At 39.5% G+C, this 19,008-nt stretch overlaps 1 protein-coding gene across 14 annotated transcripts in view; it reads left to right on the forward strand.

Moving 5' to 3' along the window:
• Positions 1-13,342: 13,342 nt before the first annotated feature.
• Positions 13,343-19,008, forward strand: part of EML5 (EMAP like 5) — a 162,131-nt gene continuing 156,465 nt past the window's right edge. For all 14 annotated transcript variants that reach the window (XR_014242212.1, XR_014242213.1, XR_014242214.1 and 11 more), the window contains exon 1: positions 13,343-13,996. Coding sequence is in view for 11 of the 14 variants with exons in the window: in XM_082383652.1 (XP_082239778.1) it covers positions 13,800-13,996 (197 nt within the window). In the remaining 3 variants the exon portion in view is untranslated. The remainder of the gene's footprint in view (positions 13,997-19,008) is intronic.

Below are 19,008 nucleotides of genomic sequence, written 5' to 3' on the forward strand. Positions count from 1 at the left end.
CCCATGATCCAGGGACAACTTCCCCGGGAGAACACACGGTGCGCCTCACACAGTTGCAAAGTCACACCAGCCTCTGCTGCCGCAGGCTCACCCTGCATTCCAGTTATAACTACCTTACCCCTCCCTCCCCCTGGCCTGAGTGAACCAGAGCCCCCTAATCAGCCGCTGCTTTAACCCCGTCCTGTCTGGGCAAGAACAGACGCCTGAGGGCAACCTACACGCAGAGGCGGGGCCAAATCCAAAGCTGAACCGCAGGAGCTGTGCAAACAAAGAAGAGAAAAGGAAATTTCTCCGTGCAGCCCCAGGAGCAGCAGATTAAAAGCCCCACAAGCAACTTGATGTACCCTGCATCTGTGGAATACCTGAATAGACAACGAATCAACCCAAAATTGAGGCAGTGGACTTTGAGAGCAACTGTAGACTTGGGGTTTGCTGTCTGTGACTGACTTGTTTCTGATTTTTATATTTATCTTAGTATAGTTTTTAGCATTTGTTATCACTGGTGGATTTGTTTATTGATTTGGTTGCTCTCTTCTTTTCTTTTTTATTACTTTTTTATTTTAATAATTGTTTAAATTTTAAACTTTTAATTATTTTATTTTATTTCATTTTATTTATTTATTTTTCTTCCTTTTCTTCTAAGCCATGTGGCTGACAGAATCTTGGTGCTCCGGCCTGATGTTAGGCCTGAGCCTCTGAGGTGGGAGAGCCAAGTTCAGGACATTGGACCACCAGAGACCTTCCGGCCCCATGTAATATCAATCAGCAAGAGTTCTCCCAGAGATCTCCATCTCAATGCTAAGACTCAGCTCAACCCATTGGCCAGCAAGCTCCAGTGCTGGACGCCCCAGGCCAAACAACTAGCAAGACAGGAATGCAACCCTACGCATTAGAACAGAGGCTGCCTAAAGTCATACTAAGTTCACAAACACCCCAAAACACACCACCAGACACAGCCCTGCCCACCAGAAAGACAAGATCCAGCTCCACCCACCAGAATACAGGTACCAGTACCCTCCACCAGGAAGCCTACACTAGCCACTGAACCAACCATACCCATTGGGAGCAGACACCAAAAACAATGGGAACTACGAACCTGAGGCCTGCAAAAAGGAGATGCCAAACACAGTAGGTTAAGCAAAATGGGAAGACAGAGAAATATGCAACAGATGAGGGAGCAAGGTAAAAACCCACCAGACCAAACAAATGAGGAGGAAATAGGCAGTCTACCTGAAAAAGAATTCAGAGTAATGATAGTAAACATGAGCCAAAATCTAGGAAATAGTATGGAAAAAATACAAGAAGCGTTTAGCAAGGACTTAGAGGAACTAAAGAGCAAACAAACAATGACGAACAATACAATAAATGAAATTTTAAATTCTCTAGAAGGAATCAATAGCAGAATAACTGATGCAGAAGAATAGATAAGTGACCTGGAAGATAAAATAGTGGAAATATCTACCAAGGAGCAGAATAAAGAAAAAAGAAGAAAAGAATTGAAGACAGTCTCAGAGACATCTGGGACAACATTAAACACACCAACATTCGAATTATAGGGGTCCCAGAGGAGGAAGAGAGAACAAAGGGACGGAGAAAATATTTGAAGAGATTATAGTTGAAAACTTCCCTAACATGGGAAAGGAAATAGTCAGTCAAGTCCAGGAAGCACAGAGTCCCATACAGGAGAAACACACGAAGACACATATTAATCAAACTATCAAAAATTAATTACAAAGAAGAAATATTAAAAGCAGCAAGGGAAAAGCAACAAATACCACACAAGGGAATCCCCATAAGGTTAACAGCTAATCTTTCAGCAGAAACTCTGCAAGCCAGAAGGGAGTGGCAGGACATATTTAAAGTGATGAAAGGGAAAAACCTACAACCAAGATTACTCTACCCAGCAAGGATCTCATTCAGGTTCAACAGAGAAATTAAAACCTTTACAAATGAGCAAAAGTTAAGAGAATTCAGCACCACCAAACCAGCTCTACAACAAATGCTAAAGGAACTTCTCTAGGCAGGAAACACAAGAGAAGGAAAAGACTTACAATAACAAACCCAAAACAATTAAGAAAATGGTAATAGGAATATACATATTGATAATTACTTAAACGTGAATGGATTAAATGCTCCAATCAAAAGACATGGACTGGCTGAATGGATACAAAAACAAGACCCGTATATATGCTGTCTACAAGACACCCACTTCAGACCTAGGGACACATACAGAGTGAAAGTGAGGGGACGGAAAAAGATATTCCATGCAAATGGAAATCAAAAGAAAGCTGGAGTAGCAATTCTCATATCAGACAAAATAGACTTTAAAATAAAGACTATTACAAGAGACAAAGAAGGACACTACATAATGATCAAAGGATCAATCAAGAAGAAGATATAACAATTGTAAATATTTATGCACCCAACATAGGAGCACCTCAATATATAAGGCAAATGCTAACAGTCATAAAAGGGGAAATCAACAGTAACACAATCATAGTAGGGGACATTAGCACCCCACTTTCACCAATGGACAGATCACCCAAAATGAAAATAAACAAGGAAACACAAGCTTTAAATGATACATTAAACAAGATGGACTTAATTTATATTTATAGGACATTCCATTCAAACACAACAGAATACACTTTCTTCTCAAGTGCTCATGGAACATTCTCCAGGATAGATCATATCTTGGGTCACAAATCAAGCCTTGGTAAATTTAAGAAAATTGAAATCATATCAAGTATGTTCCCCAATCACAATGCTATGAGACTAGATATCAATTACAGGAAAAAATCTGTAAAAAATACAAAAACATGGACGCTAAACAATACACTACTAAATAACCAAGAGATCACTGAAGAAATCAAAGAGGAAATCAAAAAATACCTAGAAACAAATGACAATGAAAACACGAAGACCCAAAACCTATGCGATGCAGCAACAGCAGTTCTAAGAGGGAAGTTTATAGCAATACAATCTTACCTCAAGAAACAAGAAACAACTCAAATAAACAACCTAAACTTACATCTAAAGCAATTAGAGAAAGAAGAACAAAAAAACCCCCAAAGTTAGCAGAAGGAAAGAAATCATAAAGATCAGATCAGATATCAAGGAAAAAGAAATGAAGGAAATGACAGCAAAGATCAATAAAACTAAAAGCTGGTTCTTTGGGAAGATAAACAAAATTGGTAAACCATTAGCCAGACTCATCAAGAAAAAAAGGGAGAAGACTCAAATCAACAGAATTAGAAATGAAAAAGGAAGAGTAACAACTGACACTGCAGAAATACAAAGGATCAGGAGAGATTGCTGTAAGCAACTATAGGCCAATAAAATGGACAACCTGGAAGAAATGGACAAATTCTTAGCAATGCACAACTTTCCAAGGCTGAACCAGAAAGAAATAGAAACTATAAACAGACTGATCACAAGCACTGAAATGGAGACTGTGATTAAAAATCTTCCAACAAGCAAAAGCCCAGGACCAGATGACTTCACAGGCAAATTCTATCAAACTTTTAGAGAAGAGCTAACACTATCCTTCTCAAACTCTTTCAAAATATAGCAGAGGGAGGAACCCTCCCAAACTCATTCTACAAGGCCACCATCACCCTGATACCAAAACCAGACAATGATCTCACAAGAAAAGAAAACTACAGGTCAATATCACTGATGAACATAGATGCAAAAATCCTTAACAAAATACTAGCAAACAGAATCCAGCAGCACATTAAAAGGATCATACAGCATGATCAAGTGAGGTTTATCGCAGGAATGCAAGGATTCTTCAATATACGCAAATCAATCAATGTGATACACCATATTCACAAATTGAAGGAGAAAAACCATATGATCATCTCAATAGGTGTAGAAAAAGCTTTCGACAAAATTCAACACCCATTTATGATAAAAACCCTCTAGAAAGTACGCATAGAGGGAACTTACCTCAAAATAATAAAGGCCATATATGACAAACCCAAAGCCAACATCATTCTTAATGGTGAAAAACTGAAACCATTTCCACTAAGATCAGGAACAATACAAGGTTGTCCACTCTCATCACTATTATTCAGCATAGTTTTGGAAGTTTTAGCCACAGCAATCAGAGAAGAAAAAGAAATCCAAAGAATCCAAATCGGAAAAGAAGAAGTAAAGCTGTCACTGTTTGCAGATAACATGGTACTATACATAGAGAATCCTAAAGATGCCACCAGAAAACTACTAGAGCTAATCAATGAATCTGTTAAAGTAGCAGGATACAAAATTAATGCACAGAAATCTCTTGCATTCCTATACACTAATGATGAAAAATCTGAAAGAGAAATTAAGGAAACACTCCCGTTTACCATTGCAACAAAAAGAATAAAATACTTAGGAATAAACCTACCTAAGGAGACAAAGACCTGTATGCAGAAAACTATCAGACACTGATGAAAGAAATTAAAGATAATACAAACAGATGGAGAGCTCTACCATGTTCTCGGATTGCAAGAATCAACATTGTGAAAATGACTATACTACCCAAAGCAATCTACAGATTCAGTGCAATCTCTGTCAAACTACCAATGACATTTTTCAGAGAACTAGAACAAAAAATTTCACAATTTGTATGGAAACACAGAAGACTCCAAATAGCCAAAGCGATCTTGAGAAAGAAAAACAGAGCAGGAGGAATCAGGCTCCCTGACTTCAGACTAACTACAAAGCTACAGTAATCAAGATGGTATGGTACTGGCACAAAAACATAAATATAGATCAATGGAACAGGAGAGAAAGCCCAGAGATAAACCCACGCACATATGTTCACCTTATTTTTGATAAAGGAGGCAAGCATTTACAATGGGGAAAAGACAGCCTCTTCAATAAGTGGTGCTGGGAAAACTGGACAGCTACATGTAAAAGAATGAATGAAATTAGAACACTCCCTAACACCATACACAAAAATAAACTCAAAATGGATCAAAGACCTAAATGTAAGGCCAGACACTATCAATCTCTTAGAGGAAAACATAGGCAGAACACTCTATGACATAAATCACAACAAGATCCTTTTTGACCCACCTCCTAGAGAAATGGAAATAAAAACAAAAATAAACAAATGGGACCTAATGAAACTTAAAAGCTTTTGCACAGCAAAGGAAACCATAAACAAGACAAAAAGACAACACTCAGGTTGGGGGCAAATATTTGAAAATGAAGCAACTGACAAAGGATTAATCTCCAAATTTTACAAGCAGCTCATGCAGCTCAATATCCAAAAAACAAACAACCCCATCGAAAAATGGGCAGAAGACCTAAATAGACATTTCTCCAAAGAAGGTATAGAGATTGCCAACAAACACATAAAAGGATGCTCAACATTACTAATCATTAGAGCAATGTAAATCAAAACTACAATGAGATATCATCTCACACCGGTCAGAATGGCCATCAACAAAAAATCTACAAACAATAAATGCTGGAGAGGGTGTGGAGAAAAGGGAACCCTCCTGCACTGTTGGTAGGAATGTAAATTGATACAGCCACTATGGAGAACAGTATGGAGGTTCCTCAAAAAACTAAAAATAGAACTACCATATGACCCAGCAATCCCACTACTGAACATATACCCTGAGAAAACCATAATTCAAAAAGAGACATGTACCACAATGTTCACTGAGGCACTATTTACAGTAGCCAGGACATGGAAGCAACTCAAGTGTTCATCAACAGATGAATGGATAAAGAAGATGTAGCACATATATACAATGAGATATTACTCAGCCAGTAAAAGAAACAAAATTGAGTTATTTGTAGTGAGGTGGATGGACCTAGAGTCTGTCGTACAGAGTGTAGTAAGTCAGAAAGAGAAAAACAAATACTGTATACTAACACACATATATTGAATGTAAAAAAAAAAAAAGGTTCTGAAGAACCTAGGGGCAGGACAGGAATAAAGACACAGTCGTAGAGAATGGACTTGAGGACATGGGGAGGGGAAAGGGTAAGCTGGGACGAAGTGAGAGAGTAGCATTGACATATATACACTACTAACTGTAAAATAGATAGCTTGGGAAGCAGGTGCATCACATGGGGAGATCAGCTCAGTGCTTTGTGACTACCTAGAGGGGTGGGATAGGGAGGGTGGTAGGGAGATGCAAGAGGGAGGGGATATGGGCATATATGTATACATATAGTTGACTCACTTTGTTATACAGTTGAAACTAACACAATATTGTAAAGCAATTATACTCCAATAAAGATGTTAAAAAATATGTATGATTTTATATAATGCACTAGGGACTTCAATGAAAACTGATTAATTCTGGAGAGTGGATGGGGATGTCACAGCAAACTACAGAGAAGAGGTGTGTATTAGTTTGTTTGGTTTGCTGTAACAAACTACCACAAACTGAGTGGCACAAACAATAGAATCTTACTGTCTCACAGTTCTGGAGGTAAGAAGTTTGAGATCAAAGTGTTGGTCGTATTGGTTCCTTCTGAGGGCTCTGAGGGATATATCTGTTCTATACCTTTCTCCTAGCTTCCGGTGGTTGTGGCATTTCTTGGCGTGTAGATCTCTGCCTTCATCTTTACATGACATTTTCCATGTGTGGGTGCCTATTTCCAAATTCCTCCACTAACCCTTTTTAAAAAATTTTTATTGGAGTAGAGTTGACTTACAATGTTCTGTTAGTTTCAGGTACACAGCAAAGTGAATCCCCTTTGGTAACCATAAGTTTGATTTTGAGATCTGGGAGTTGGTTTCTGTTTTGTAAATAAGTTCATTTGTATCATTTTTTATTAGATTCTGCATATAAGTGATATCATATAATATTTGTCTTTCTCTAAATTTCCCCTTTTTATAAAGACACCAGTCATTTTGGATTAGGGGCCCACCCTATTCCAGCATGACCTCATCTTACTAATTACATCTGCAATGACTCTATTTCCAAATAGGGTCACATTCTAAGGTACTGGGAATTAGGACTTCAACATATAATTTGGGGAGGACACAGTTCAACCCATAAGAAGATGGTACATTTGAGCTGGACCTCAAATCTTCAGTAGGAATTTGCCAGGCTGACAGTGGAGAGCTGAGATTATACACATCATGAATGACACATGGGTGCATGGAGCTTTGGAAATGTCTGGTTAATTTTAGGGAAGACCAGAATCTAGCATGGCTGGATAGTAGGGCTTGTTCAAGGCAGGGAGGAACTGACTGGAGATGATTGTGGCAAAGAGGTTGGAGGCTTCATGTGTCCCGATGAGGAGATGGTCCTTTATTCTGTAGTCTGTTGGAAGCTACCCAATGTTTGTTAAAGATTACTTCTGTTACTTCTTCTTAATTATAGAAGCAACTGGTGTGTGTAACTGACATGTCAGCTGGGACTTCCCTGCCACTTGGAGGGTTTAACATGGCTTGACCCCCAAGTTTACCACCTGTTAGAATCCTGGGCTTCCCCTACTGCCTCCCCAGCAACTTTATAATTCTCTTCATGGGGTGTTGCTTCCTACTACATCAATCTAGATGAGAAGCCCTGTTTCTCTAGTTTCCAATAAAAAAGACAACGACTAACATTCCAGTGTTTAGAAACTTTGAGAGGCTTTGGAGAGGGTTGCATGGCAAAACTTGCAGCTTTGCCACTTCTCCGACTTCATTCCTTCCTTATCTTCCTGGAGCAACAAATCGTTTCTCATTCCTCACGAGGAACAGTTCTGCCTACATTCAAATCCTTTGGGATCTCATTTTCTGTGCCAAGCACGCATTCGAGTATTTTTTCCCAAACAAATATAATTCTCTTCCCATCTCAGAAATAAAATTCTCTCATCTCATTACATGTATGTTTTAAAGAGCTTAGAAAACACACCAATAAAAGTGTAAAAATTACCCATCATATTATAAAACTGTTAATATTTGGTATCTTTTGTTTTAGCTATTAATATATTCTATAACTGGGCTCATTCTGTATATATTAATACATTTTTGTAACTGGATTTTAAAAAATTTTTATATTACATTACGGGAAATTTCCAATGTTGCCAAAATGTATTTGAAAACCTAATTTTCAATGGTTTTATAATATTTTTCATATGGGCTGAATCAATTTACTTAGAGTTTTCCCTATGGTTGGACAGTTAGGTTTCCTGATTTTTTTTTTTAATTAATTTATTTATTTTTGTCTGCTTTGCGTCTTTGTTGCTGTGCTCGGGCTTTCTCTAGTTGTGGCGAGTGGGGGCTACTCTTCATTGCGGTACGCGAGCTTCTCACTGCGGTGGCTTCTCTTGTTGTGGAGCACGGGCTCTAGGCACGCGGGCTTCAGTAGTTGTGGCTCGTGGGCTCAGTAGTTGTGGCTTGCGGGCTCTAGAGCGCAGGCTGGGTAGTTGTGGCGCATGTGGGATCTTCCCGTACCAGGGCTCAAACACGTGTCCCCTGCATTGGCAGGCGGATTCTTAACGACTGTGCCACCAGGGAAGTCCCAGGTTTCCTGATTTTTATTGTTGTAAATTATGCCATGGTAAATGTTTTGATACATGAATCTTGATCTGCATTTTTAATTATTACATTATGACAGATAACTAGATGAGAAATTATTGAGTCAAAGGATAAGAATATTTCAAGGCTCAAGATGCCTTCATTGTTTCTCGAAAAGTTTCTTGAAACAGGAGTGGCATGATCAGATACATGATCTTTATAGATAACTCGGGTTGCAGAATCTTGGGAAAAGATAATTAGAAGTTGAATGGCAAATGGAGATTGGGAGGGTGTAGATATAGAGATGCATTTTAGGGATATTTGTAAAATAGAGTCAAAAGGGCTTGCTGATTATGGAGGTGAGAAACCAAAGAAAACTGCCTTGCTTTCCAACCTGCCTAACAGGGGGAATACTGAAGTTGCTAATACAGAAAGAGAAGATGGCAAGGTATGTAGATGTGTAGAAGAGGATAATTTGGTTTGAGACTTTTTTTTTTACATGAATTATACACCTATTTTTAATGGCTTTAAGTGGAATCAATTAGGCATCTGGAAATATGTTTACTGGTGGGGAACATCTGTAATTTTTGCCTCCCCTAAATATGGAACTAACTTTAGAATTTTTTTAAGAGGAGGGCATTGGGGTGACAAGCTGGTGAGAAGAAGTTTTGTCTTAAAGCTGCATTTTTTTTTAGCAAACTCCTGTTTTTTGTTTTAATTTAGATAGCATGTGTATTTAGTTATGTAAATGGAGACTGGAGAACACTAAAGATTGTAAGTCAGCCCTGGATAGCCACCGCTGGCATCCATTCCTTCTCATTCTGGTAATACCACTTCAGTTTTCCTTGGGAGAATCACCCCTCTCCCACCCCCGCTTCCTGTGGTTTTAGCGCACCTGGCGCTACTCTAAGGATCCAAGGATGGGCATGTATCTCAAGTCAGCCAATCAGAGTCCATGGGGTTGAAGTCAAGGAGTTTCCAGGGGAACTGCTGAAATACTCTTTCCACAGGGATTGCTGAGAGAATAAGATGGTAGAACTGGAGCTGTTAGCAGCTATTTTGCTGGTCTGGCAATGGAGTCAACCCAAAGGAAAACAGAACTGAGTTAATTCTGATGACCTGGTTCTGATGTTATCTCTTGAGCCCTAGGATCCAAGTGCATAGTTACCAGTTCTAGTAGCAGTCCTTTTTGGCATTAAAATTCCATTTTTATCTTAAGCCATTTTGAGTGGGTTTCTGTAACATACAACTAAAAAAGTCCTGACTAATACAGTATTGAAGATCAGAAAAATGTTCAAGTTTTCAAAAGTTTCAACTATTCAAAATAAAACTAAGAGGAAACCTATTTTGACTACACATGCATTCTCTTTTATATTTAATGGTTGACAAATACGTATGGAACATTTACTGTATGGCCAGGCACTATGTTATGCTCTGTACATAAAACAGGTTAATTAAAGGTATGGTTACAGAAACATTTTTATGGACAGCATATTAAAAAATCATTATAATTCATAAGTTGGCTGAATTAGCTAGCTAGAATTAATAGCATGAATTTTGGCTTTTATGCTTTATATACTTTGCTTTTCATTTCTTTTGTAAAGACCTGAGGGTAGCTAAAACTAGTAGCCAGCAAAAAATTTATTTGCTTGAATTTTAATATTTCAAATGTTCGGAATATAAAACTCCATACTAGGAACTCAAGTTTCAAGATATAGATTACCGATGGGTATTGTAGCTTATATTTAAAATGCCTAAGGGAATTCCCTAGCAGTCCAGTGGTTAGGACTCCGTGCTTCCACTTCTGGGGCCAGGGGTTCCATCCCTGGTGGGGGAACTAAGATCCCACAAGCCACATCGTGTGGCAATAAAATAAAATAAAATAAAATGACTAAAAAATGCCCACCTGTTGATATGTAGAATTTGGGGGTCTTTCTCCTACATCCTTATTTGCATTACTTTCAAAAGGTACAGATGGTGAAATCACATCTAGTAATAAAAGCTTGATTAAGCTTTCTGATGTGACATTAGTAATAACAGATTATATATAAAGTTGTAGGGGTAAGAACTAATCAGGGTTTTTATTTTCCTCTCTAATATTCATGAATGTTTTACTTTTTAGCCACCCTTGTGCCTCAGGTGTCTCTTTTGGTCTCGAGTTGTCAGTTGAGGATGGTTTAATTAAAAATGTTTTTCCTTCACACTCCACCCTTGGGTCATTAAAAATTGCAATGGAAAATATGATAATGGAAAAATAAATTATTTCAATCTGTTATTAATGAGTACTACTTAAATATATATCATGGGATCCATAAGATAGTGTACTGAAAAAGCCTGAAACATAGAGAAAAGTATTTCTTATTCCTCACTATCCTACATCTCATAAAATTTACATGTAACCAGCAATTAATGTACCACAGTTGTACAGCAACAAAATATTTCATCTTTTCTAAGTTCACTGCTTAAATTTGAATAAGCAACAACGTTTTCTTTTTCTCACTAGGGGTTTTCAAGGAACTCAGTAGTGAGTTAGAAAACATATTCTTATTAAAAAACAAATACATGTGACAGAGAGAAATTGTATGTGCCTTTGTCCAGGGAACCCCACACAGGCCTTTCTATGGCTTCAGAGACACTTCTCAAGCCTGAGTTCTTTCTTTCTTCCCAGCAGGTGCCAGAAGCCTAATCTGCATTCCTCTTCTCTTTCTGCTAAGATTCTTGTTACCCAAAGCCAAAGACAAGCGGTTGAGTGTGGCACATTTCCCCAGTCTTGCTCTCCACCCCCTTCTAATTTTTGGCTGCCCTCATTACAAGAGTTTTGATGGAAGAAATTTTCACATACTGAGGTATGTGGAAGTCATTCTGGCTCATACATGATTTAACTTAAACCTTATGCTAACTAGAACAGTCTGTTTTGTGGCCTATTAAGCATGCATTGTACATCTGCTTCAACCATTAAAGAAAAGAATGCATTTAAAAATCAAAATGGAAAAACTGTGGTTCAGGCATCCCAAATGGAGCTGGGTGGCCATTGTGGATGTGGTTTCAGATATGTTGTGCATCACTTAGAACTTCTTAGAACTTGAATTTTCTGAACAGTATCAGCCTCAAGGACACTACCAGCCGTTCTCAAAACAATTATCTGCTAGCAGCTGCCAGCCACAGTCTTAGGGTCCCAAGGTCTCCCCTTGTAACTCTGCAATCATTTCGGACCCCAAAAAATTCTTGCTTAACAAGCACCCTTACTTCTTGCCAGATCCAATCCTAATTCTTGACAAACAACTTATGTAATTTTATGGTTTTTGCCTTTATAAGCCACCCCCTTTTTGTAGTCCAGCGGAACACAATTCAGATGCTTCTTGAATCTGTGTATCCCAGGCTATAGCCCTCAGTTCAGCTCAAATAAAACTGTTTTCTATTTCTATCATAGATTGGTTTATTGATTATTTCTATTGACAGTTTTATAGCTAATCACTCTGGGAATAGCAAAAATAATAAACTTTTTAAAATGTCTGAAAGCTTGGAAATTGCATAAAGCTCTTACAGTCAGTTTTTTCTGCATCATAGTTCCTCACTACCCTGTTAGATGATTATTCTGAACTACACCGGATTGGATTTCTACTTTCAGCCTTCCTGGTGGAGCTCACCAAATCTACTCACTCCTTCAGAATTTACTTTTCATGACATTTATGCAAATTCCTTCCTCTGAAATGGCCCTTCTTTCCTGCATGTAGACTAGAAGTCATAACTAAAACTGAAAAGGTATCCTCTTGTCTCAGATTGGTAATTTGCATCTTTGAGGAAGCAGAGATTGGGCAACATCCATTGCAAGGTATGGGTACCATCTGGGAATCATCACCTCTGTGCAGTCACATTTCTTAAAAGGATGCTGGTTTATTCTAGCTTTTCTCAGATTTCTAAGTTTTGGTGTTTCCCAGGGAAATCAAAACGGATTTTTTTTAGACATGAAAGATTCATATTTGTATTTTATAAGTTATTATTTCTCGTTGTAAACCTTATGGCTATCATTCTGCATTTAAAACCTTTTAAAATATGGATTTCAAATTATTTTACAGGTATTGGTAAATCCTGTGAGAGAGGGGGCACTTAGAAAACTGAGTAGGAGGGGAAGTGACAGAGGAAGTCGTCGCTCCCAGTACTTATGTTTACAGGCTCGTTCTCCAGAATTATGACTCAAGACATTTTCAACAACACTACAATGAAAGAAGTATCGAGTTCATTGGTGTTCAAAACAGTAATTTAAAAAAATCAGGTACCACTGCTATTTCTTAAGAAATTGGATCTGGCGTGTCATTTTACGATTTAAATTCTATGTTAAGCTTTGAGGTCACGTATACAAATAAGAAAATGTGCCCTTAGGAAGTCAGGTTTTATTCCCACTCAATGTCTGGTATAGTGAGCACTATGAAGCAGCTAGAAAACACACGCACACAAGGTATCAGGAAAAAAAAAAATGAGGTTAACATCCTAGTGTTGATTCTTCCATGCATAAGCGTAGCCCTGGCCGGGTACAGGGGCCTTGTGAGACAGGCGCTTCCCGGGCGAGACCTCCCAGCAGCAGGGGACGAGGGTGGCCCAGAGTCCCCCCGGGGCCTGAGCGGGACGCGGTCAGGGCGGCTGGGGTCGCTCGTCCTGGCCGAGGATAGCGGGACTAGACGTTAGGTGACAGCGAGAGCACGGGAACCGCTACCCGCAGACAGTACCCAAGGAGCTCCCGACGCCTCCGTGCTCCCCCGCTGGGCGGGGCGGGGCTGGGCGGGGCGAGCGCGGGCGTTGGCTGCGACGGCGGCGAGGGGGCGGAGCCGCGCGAGGCCGCGCGCTCGCCGTTTTCCTGCGCTCGGGGGCGCGCGGCGCGGGTCCACCGGGCTGTGGGACGAGGCCGCGGCGGGACGTGAACGCCGCAGGTGACCCGGGCGAGGAGCTGGGTGCCCGGGCGGTAGCGGAGGCGTGGAGGCGGGAGGCGGGCCCTCGCTCGGCTCGGCTCGGCTCAAGGCTTGGGCGCTGCGGGCTGAGGAGACAAGGCGACCGAGGTGGGCGAAGAGAGGGCGCGCGGCACCCTCTTGACGGCCGGCGGCGCCCGCGGCCCTCAGCATGTTCCGCGAGGCGAGGGTTTTCCTCCCGCCCGTGGGCTGAGGCGGGGCCGGCGGCGGCCAGGAGAAGCGACATGCACCTGCCAGGCGCGGCTTAGAGGACGCGGCAGGCGGCGAGTCCCGGCCGCCCGCGGGAGGGCTTGTTTCGCCCGGACGCCGCCGCCTCCCGTCTCGCGCCGCCGCCGCCGCGGGCCCGAGCGGAACGGCGGGGTGGGCGCCCCGACATGGCGGCCCGGAGCGCCCCGAGCTGCCACCTGCGGCTCGAGTGGGTGTACGGCTACCGGGGCCACCAGTGCCGCAACAACCTCTACTACACGGCGGCCAAGGAGATCGTGTACTTCGTGGCGGGCGTCGGCGTGGTGTACAGCCCGCGGGAACACCGGCAGAAGTTCTACCGGGGCCACAGCGACGACATCATCAGGTACGGAGGGGCGGGGGCGGCCGCCGTCCCCATGAGACCCGCGCGCCGAGTTTGCACTTGCCGGTCCTTCTGGGTGCCCGTGACCCGCTCCTTCAGGGCGCATCGCCCGGGAGAGAAACCCGCAGCCATCTGGTCCCGAATCCGCCCTGTTAACACCGGAGAAAAGCTTTTCCCCATCTTCGCGTTCTAGAGTCTCTCCCTCTCCGTCGGTGCGGTGACACCAAGTCCGCGGATCCACTGGGCGCTCGGTTTTCTGGCTGTGTACCCTTCTTCTTCCATCAAATTTGTGAAATGTACAAAAGGTTATTTTGGTAGCATTTTACTCCTTTAAATCCCTTCGTTGATTTCTTATTCAACGAATTCTTAAAGCGCCCGAGGGAAGTCCTTTACTTAGTAGAGGACTGATAAAAGTCCCCTAAGCTCTAGGCTGGTCCTGGGGAGCGCGCCCAGGATGGCATCCTGGAGGGCTCTCATCTCTTGGCCATAATGATTAGTTGAGGTTTCACTGCCTGCTGTTATCAGCAGATGGAAAAGAAACCCTGGCAACCTTCAGGCAATTCATTGGACTTTAAAATGTGCACACCTATAGGCAGTTTGGGGATAGGTTTGATTCGAAGAAGGTGCTAAAAATAATTCTGATTTCCAGTTCTGTTTCCTTTTCAATAAAGCAATGCTAAATAAATTTACTTTTGTATTTTTAACTTAAATCACAGTTTTGTCTTCATTTTAATTTTTTTGTGGGCGGCATCTTAAAGTTGGTCTCAGTGCTTGTTTACATTTCTTTAGTGAGGGGTGTATTTGAGATGTAATTTTCAATCAGTGTCTCAGCAGAACTTTTGTGGCAAATAAAGTTAAAAGCTGCAGAAATTATTCTAGGCCATTGATTATTGTCTCAAGCACAACATATTTGTCGTTGATGATGGAGAATGTGTTTTAAAACATTTTGAGACTGTGTGTGTGTGTGTGTGGGCACGCACTCACGCTTGCTTCTTCTGGGTTTTTTAAAAGAGATTCTATGATTGGACTTGGTTACTCAGTTTTATCCCCATGTCTATTTTCCACAGGATTTAAATTGTGCATTTCAAATCCAGTATCATGGTTTGATGTCTTGTAGGCAAAAAGCTCTGGCACTTAAATTCTGTAAATAAAGAAGATCTTCTATTTTGCATGTCTGTACATTTATGCTCTGTAAGAGGGAAAAGGAGGCCTAGGACAAACAATAGGTAGGGCAAGATGGAGTAAAGATAAGGAGACCAGAAACTGAGATTGTGGAGTAGGAAATGAGACAGTGTTTTGGGTTCATTTGTTTGTTGTTATTCACCCCAAGAGTAGAATTTACCCCAGTTCTTTGTCTTTTTCCCTGATCCTTTCCAGTTTCTCTCTTCCTTTCCATGTGTTAGTTCTCCGACAGTTCAGGGGATAGTAGCCTTATATAGTTGAAGCAGCCGTGACTGAAGCCCTCCTCCAGATATTTAGTCTCTTAGGTTCGATTCAGTAGGTGGGGTAGGTAGGTGTGAAGGATTTTGAGGTACACTTCTATTGTTTTTACTACTGGATAGTTGAGAGCAGTATGGTATGAAGATCTTCTGAAACTGGATATGATTTATTTGATGGGGTAAATGATGTTTTGTTTATTCTTCCAGCAGTAATTTGAAGCTATATTATGTCACACTGCTTGAATTTTTATAATTGTGTTTCAGTAAACTGTAAGGAGGTGATGCTTTTGCCTTCCTTTGGTATATACACATAGTTGCACAACCATATATGTAGTATCTCAAAGTGTTTCAAAAGTGAGATTACTCTAATTTTTGCCATAATTGGATACTTGCTTATGATTTTATGCAAAGGATTCACCCTTAAAATAATTTATAACAATAAAAAGTTTTCTTGAAAATTTCAATGGGGTAGTAAAATCTGAATATATAGCATCCTGAAATTGTGGGACAAATTTAGTACAGTACTAAGACTATAACTTAGAAATCGCTCAAAGTGTTTTGAAAATTTTGTTTCAAATATGGTAGAGATCATTCTTGTTTGTGAAATAGATCAGGAAAATGTTCAAAGCTTTCAAATTTGTTTCAATTCAATGTTTGAAATACAAATATAGTTACTACTCCAGTAATTTTTCAATTCTGTCACAGCAGAAAATGTAATATTCATAAATGTGATGGCATGGTGGAAAACTGTTGCTGTAATGTTAGCCTTATTAGTAAAAAGTATAGTTTTTATCATCTGTTTTGTTTTCATATTTGCTTGAAACTTAGGTAAAACATATTAATTGAATATAACTTAGTCCGAAGCTAAGACTATACCAGAATGAGCAAGTCGTTGTCTTTAGGTTTTGAAAGTGTAGGTGCCATATTGGTTGTAGACTAAATAATGATCAGTTGCCTACCAGTTCTGTCATCTTACTACATCTAGCATTGCCAATGGTGGTGCCACATGACTTTATCATTTTGTCTGTGTTGCGTGTAGTTGTCTTACTTCTTTTTATTAGGTATGTATATATATAGTAATTTGTCCTTTAGTTATATTTATTTCAGTATTACTGACCTATGTAGAAATTAGTTTCACTGTCAGAAATAACACAGGAATTTTAGAGTCACTTTTTCTTTCTTAATGGTTTTTTTTTCCTGTGTCCCAAGTTATATTGACAGAATTCTCTAGTTATTAAGTGTTTATTACAGGCTTAAGACTAAGTTATATAATAGACTACTAGTAGTTTTAATATACGATGAACATCTGTAGCTTGGTCTATATTTTGAAACTTTTGCCAGCTGTCTTCCCGAAGGATACAATAGCTTTTAAAATTAATTTTTCTAGATACTACCCATCAACACATTTTTGATAAGTTTGTGCTTGAAGTAGTGAATGTTATTGATAGTTTTCAAGTCATATATCACCAGTGAAGACCGTTGATGGAATGTAGTTAGCTTGGTGCATTTTGTTACTACTTTTTTTTCCTTTAGACAAAATGAAAGGTGTAGTAGCTCTTCAATTGTGGTAGGTGGTGTTTTTAAGAAAGAAAACTGATTGAGCTTCATCATAATCTAGTAAAAGTGGTTTTTAACAGCTCTGTATTTATAGTATGGAAATTTCATTTATTCAACACAAGTCAAAATTGCCTTGAAAAAGCGTTTCAGAATGTAAGATGTCTCCATGGTGGATCAGTATTTTTTGTGTTTATGGGTTGAGGGTAGCAACTTTTTAAGGTCTGGCAGGAATTGCTGCAAACCTACTTGTTGTCTACTTAATGTTTCCAGATATATGGTCAATATTTCCCAAACTTGACTGATCAACAGAATCATTTAAGGAGCTTTTTGCCAGTTTCTAGCCTTTTCATCAAATGCGCTAAGCTAGAATCCTCTAGAGCTGGATCCCAGAAATTTGTTTTTCAAACAGTGCCCCAGATGATTCTGTTTAGAAAACATGTTGCCAATCTGTATCCCAAAACATGCATGCATAGAATTCTTAAATAAGCAGTTTGAGAAATGGGTAGAAACCCTCCCCTCAAACCTGATACCAGAATTTTCTTAAGCATTGTGAAATATCTAGAAGCAATACTTCAGAAAGTATTAGATAACATACAGATTTAGTAAAATGTCCCTGTGTTTAAGTAACTAGAATTGGTGACCTGAACTTTCACAGACTATTTAATAATTCTGTTCTGTAAGATTTCACTTTATGTACTTGGATATCAAAATATTTATGGTTGTTTTTCAAATACTGCATAGTTTAAGAGATAAAATTAACATGTTTTCAGGCAAAGGTTGGAATTATCCAGAATAATAGTTCAAATTGTCATAAATGTACATTAAATGTGTCTTTATTATTTGGGGAAAATACAAATTTTAGGTTTGTGTTGTAATAACTATTTTCCTTTATTATTTTATACTCTCTAATATATAGATAACTAATAAAATATATTTGGATATAAATTAAGGAAAACATGGTAAATAAATAAATTCTTTGAAGCTATTAAGAAATAAGAATAGTTTCTTAGAAACGATTAAGAAATAAGAATAGTTTCTTAGAAACTATTAACTTACTGTTCTTTCAAGGTCTTTTCACTCATCAAAGAAATATTTATTGAACATCTTTGTGCAAGGATCTCAGCTTTAAGGTATTAGGAGTTTAAGAGACTATCAGTCAAGTAAAGAATCACTTAGAATACTATGTGTACTAGGGATAGCGGTATGTACATGGGCACATAACAGTTGCAGTGATGTTACCTAGTGAATAGAATACCTAAGCTGTCTGGATCTGTAAGGAAAACAGAGAAGTAGTCATCAGAAGAAATGAGTGAAGACATAGCATTTTGAGAAGAGGTAACATCATATGCAATCGTCTTATGTTAAGAAAAGATATCTGAAAAAGTTGTTTGTACTCACTATCTTCAGTTCTTTTTCTCCCATTCAGTCTTAGCTCTATTCTATTTCACCCTAGCAACTCTTGTCAAGGTCACCAGTGACCTCCACAGTGCTATATCCAGTGGTCAATTCTCTGTTCTAATCTTATTTGATTTATCCTCATCAATTGCCACAATTGGTTACACCCACCTTCTTATGAAACTTTTCTTTCTAAGATTTTTTTTTAATGTGGACCATTTTTAAAATCTTTGTTGAATTTGTTGCAATATCGCTTCTGTTTTCTGTTTTGGTTTTTTGGCCCCGAGGCATGTGGGATCTTAGCTCCCTGACCAGGCGTTGAACCTGCACCCCCTGCATTGGAAAGCGAAGACGTAACCACTGGACTGCCAGGGAAGTCCCTTAAGACACTTTCTTAATTGGTGTCTGGGACACATCTTAGTGTAAAAATAGGTATTTCTTGCTTTACTTATTCTTTCAACAAATATTTATTGAGCACCTATTAGTATTTACCAGGGACTATTTTTAGCACTAGAGTTACAGTGGTGAACCAAGCAGGTGAAATTCCCAACCCTCATGGAACCTATATCTACTGGGGGGAGATAATAAACAAGGTAAATTTCATATTTATATACATATATAAAT

The sequence above is a fragment of the Balaenoptera borealis genome (genome assembly GCF_965194805.1).
Source record: "Balaenoptera borealis genome assembly, chromosome: 3".
NCBI lineage: Eukaryota > Metazoa > Chordata > Mammalia > Artiodactyla > Balaenopteridae > Balaenoptera > Balaenoptera borealis.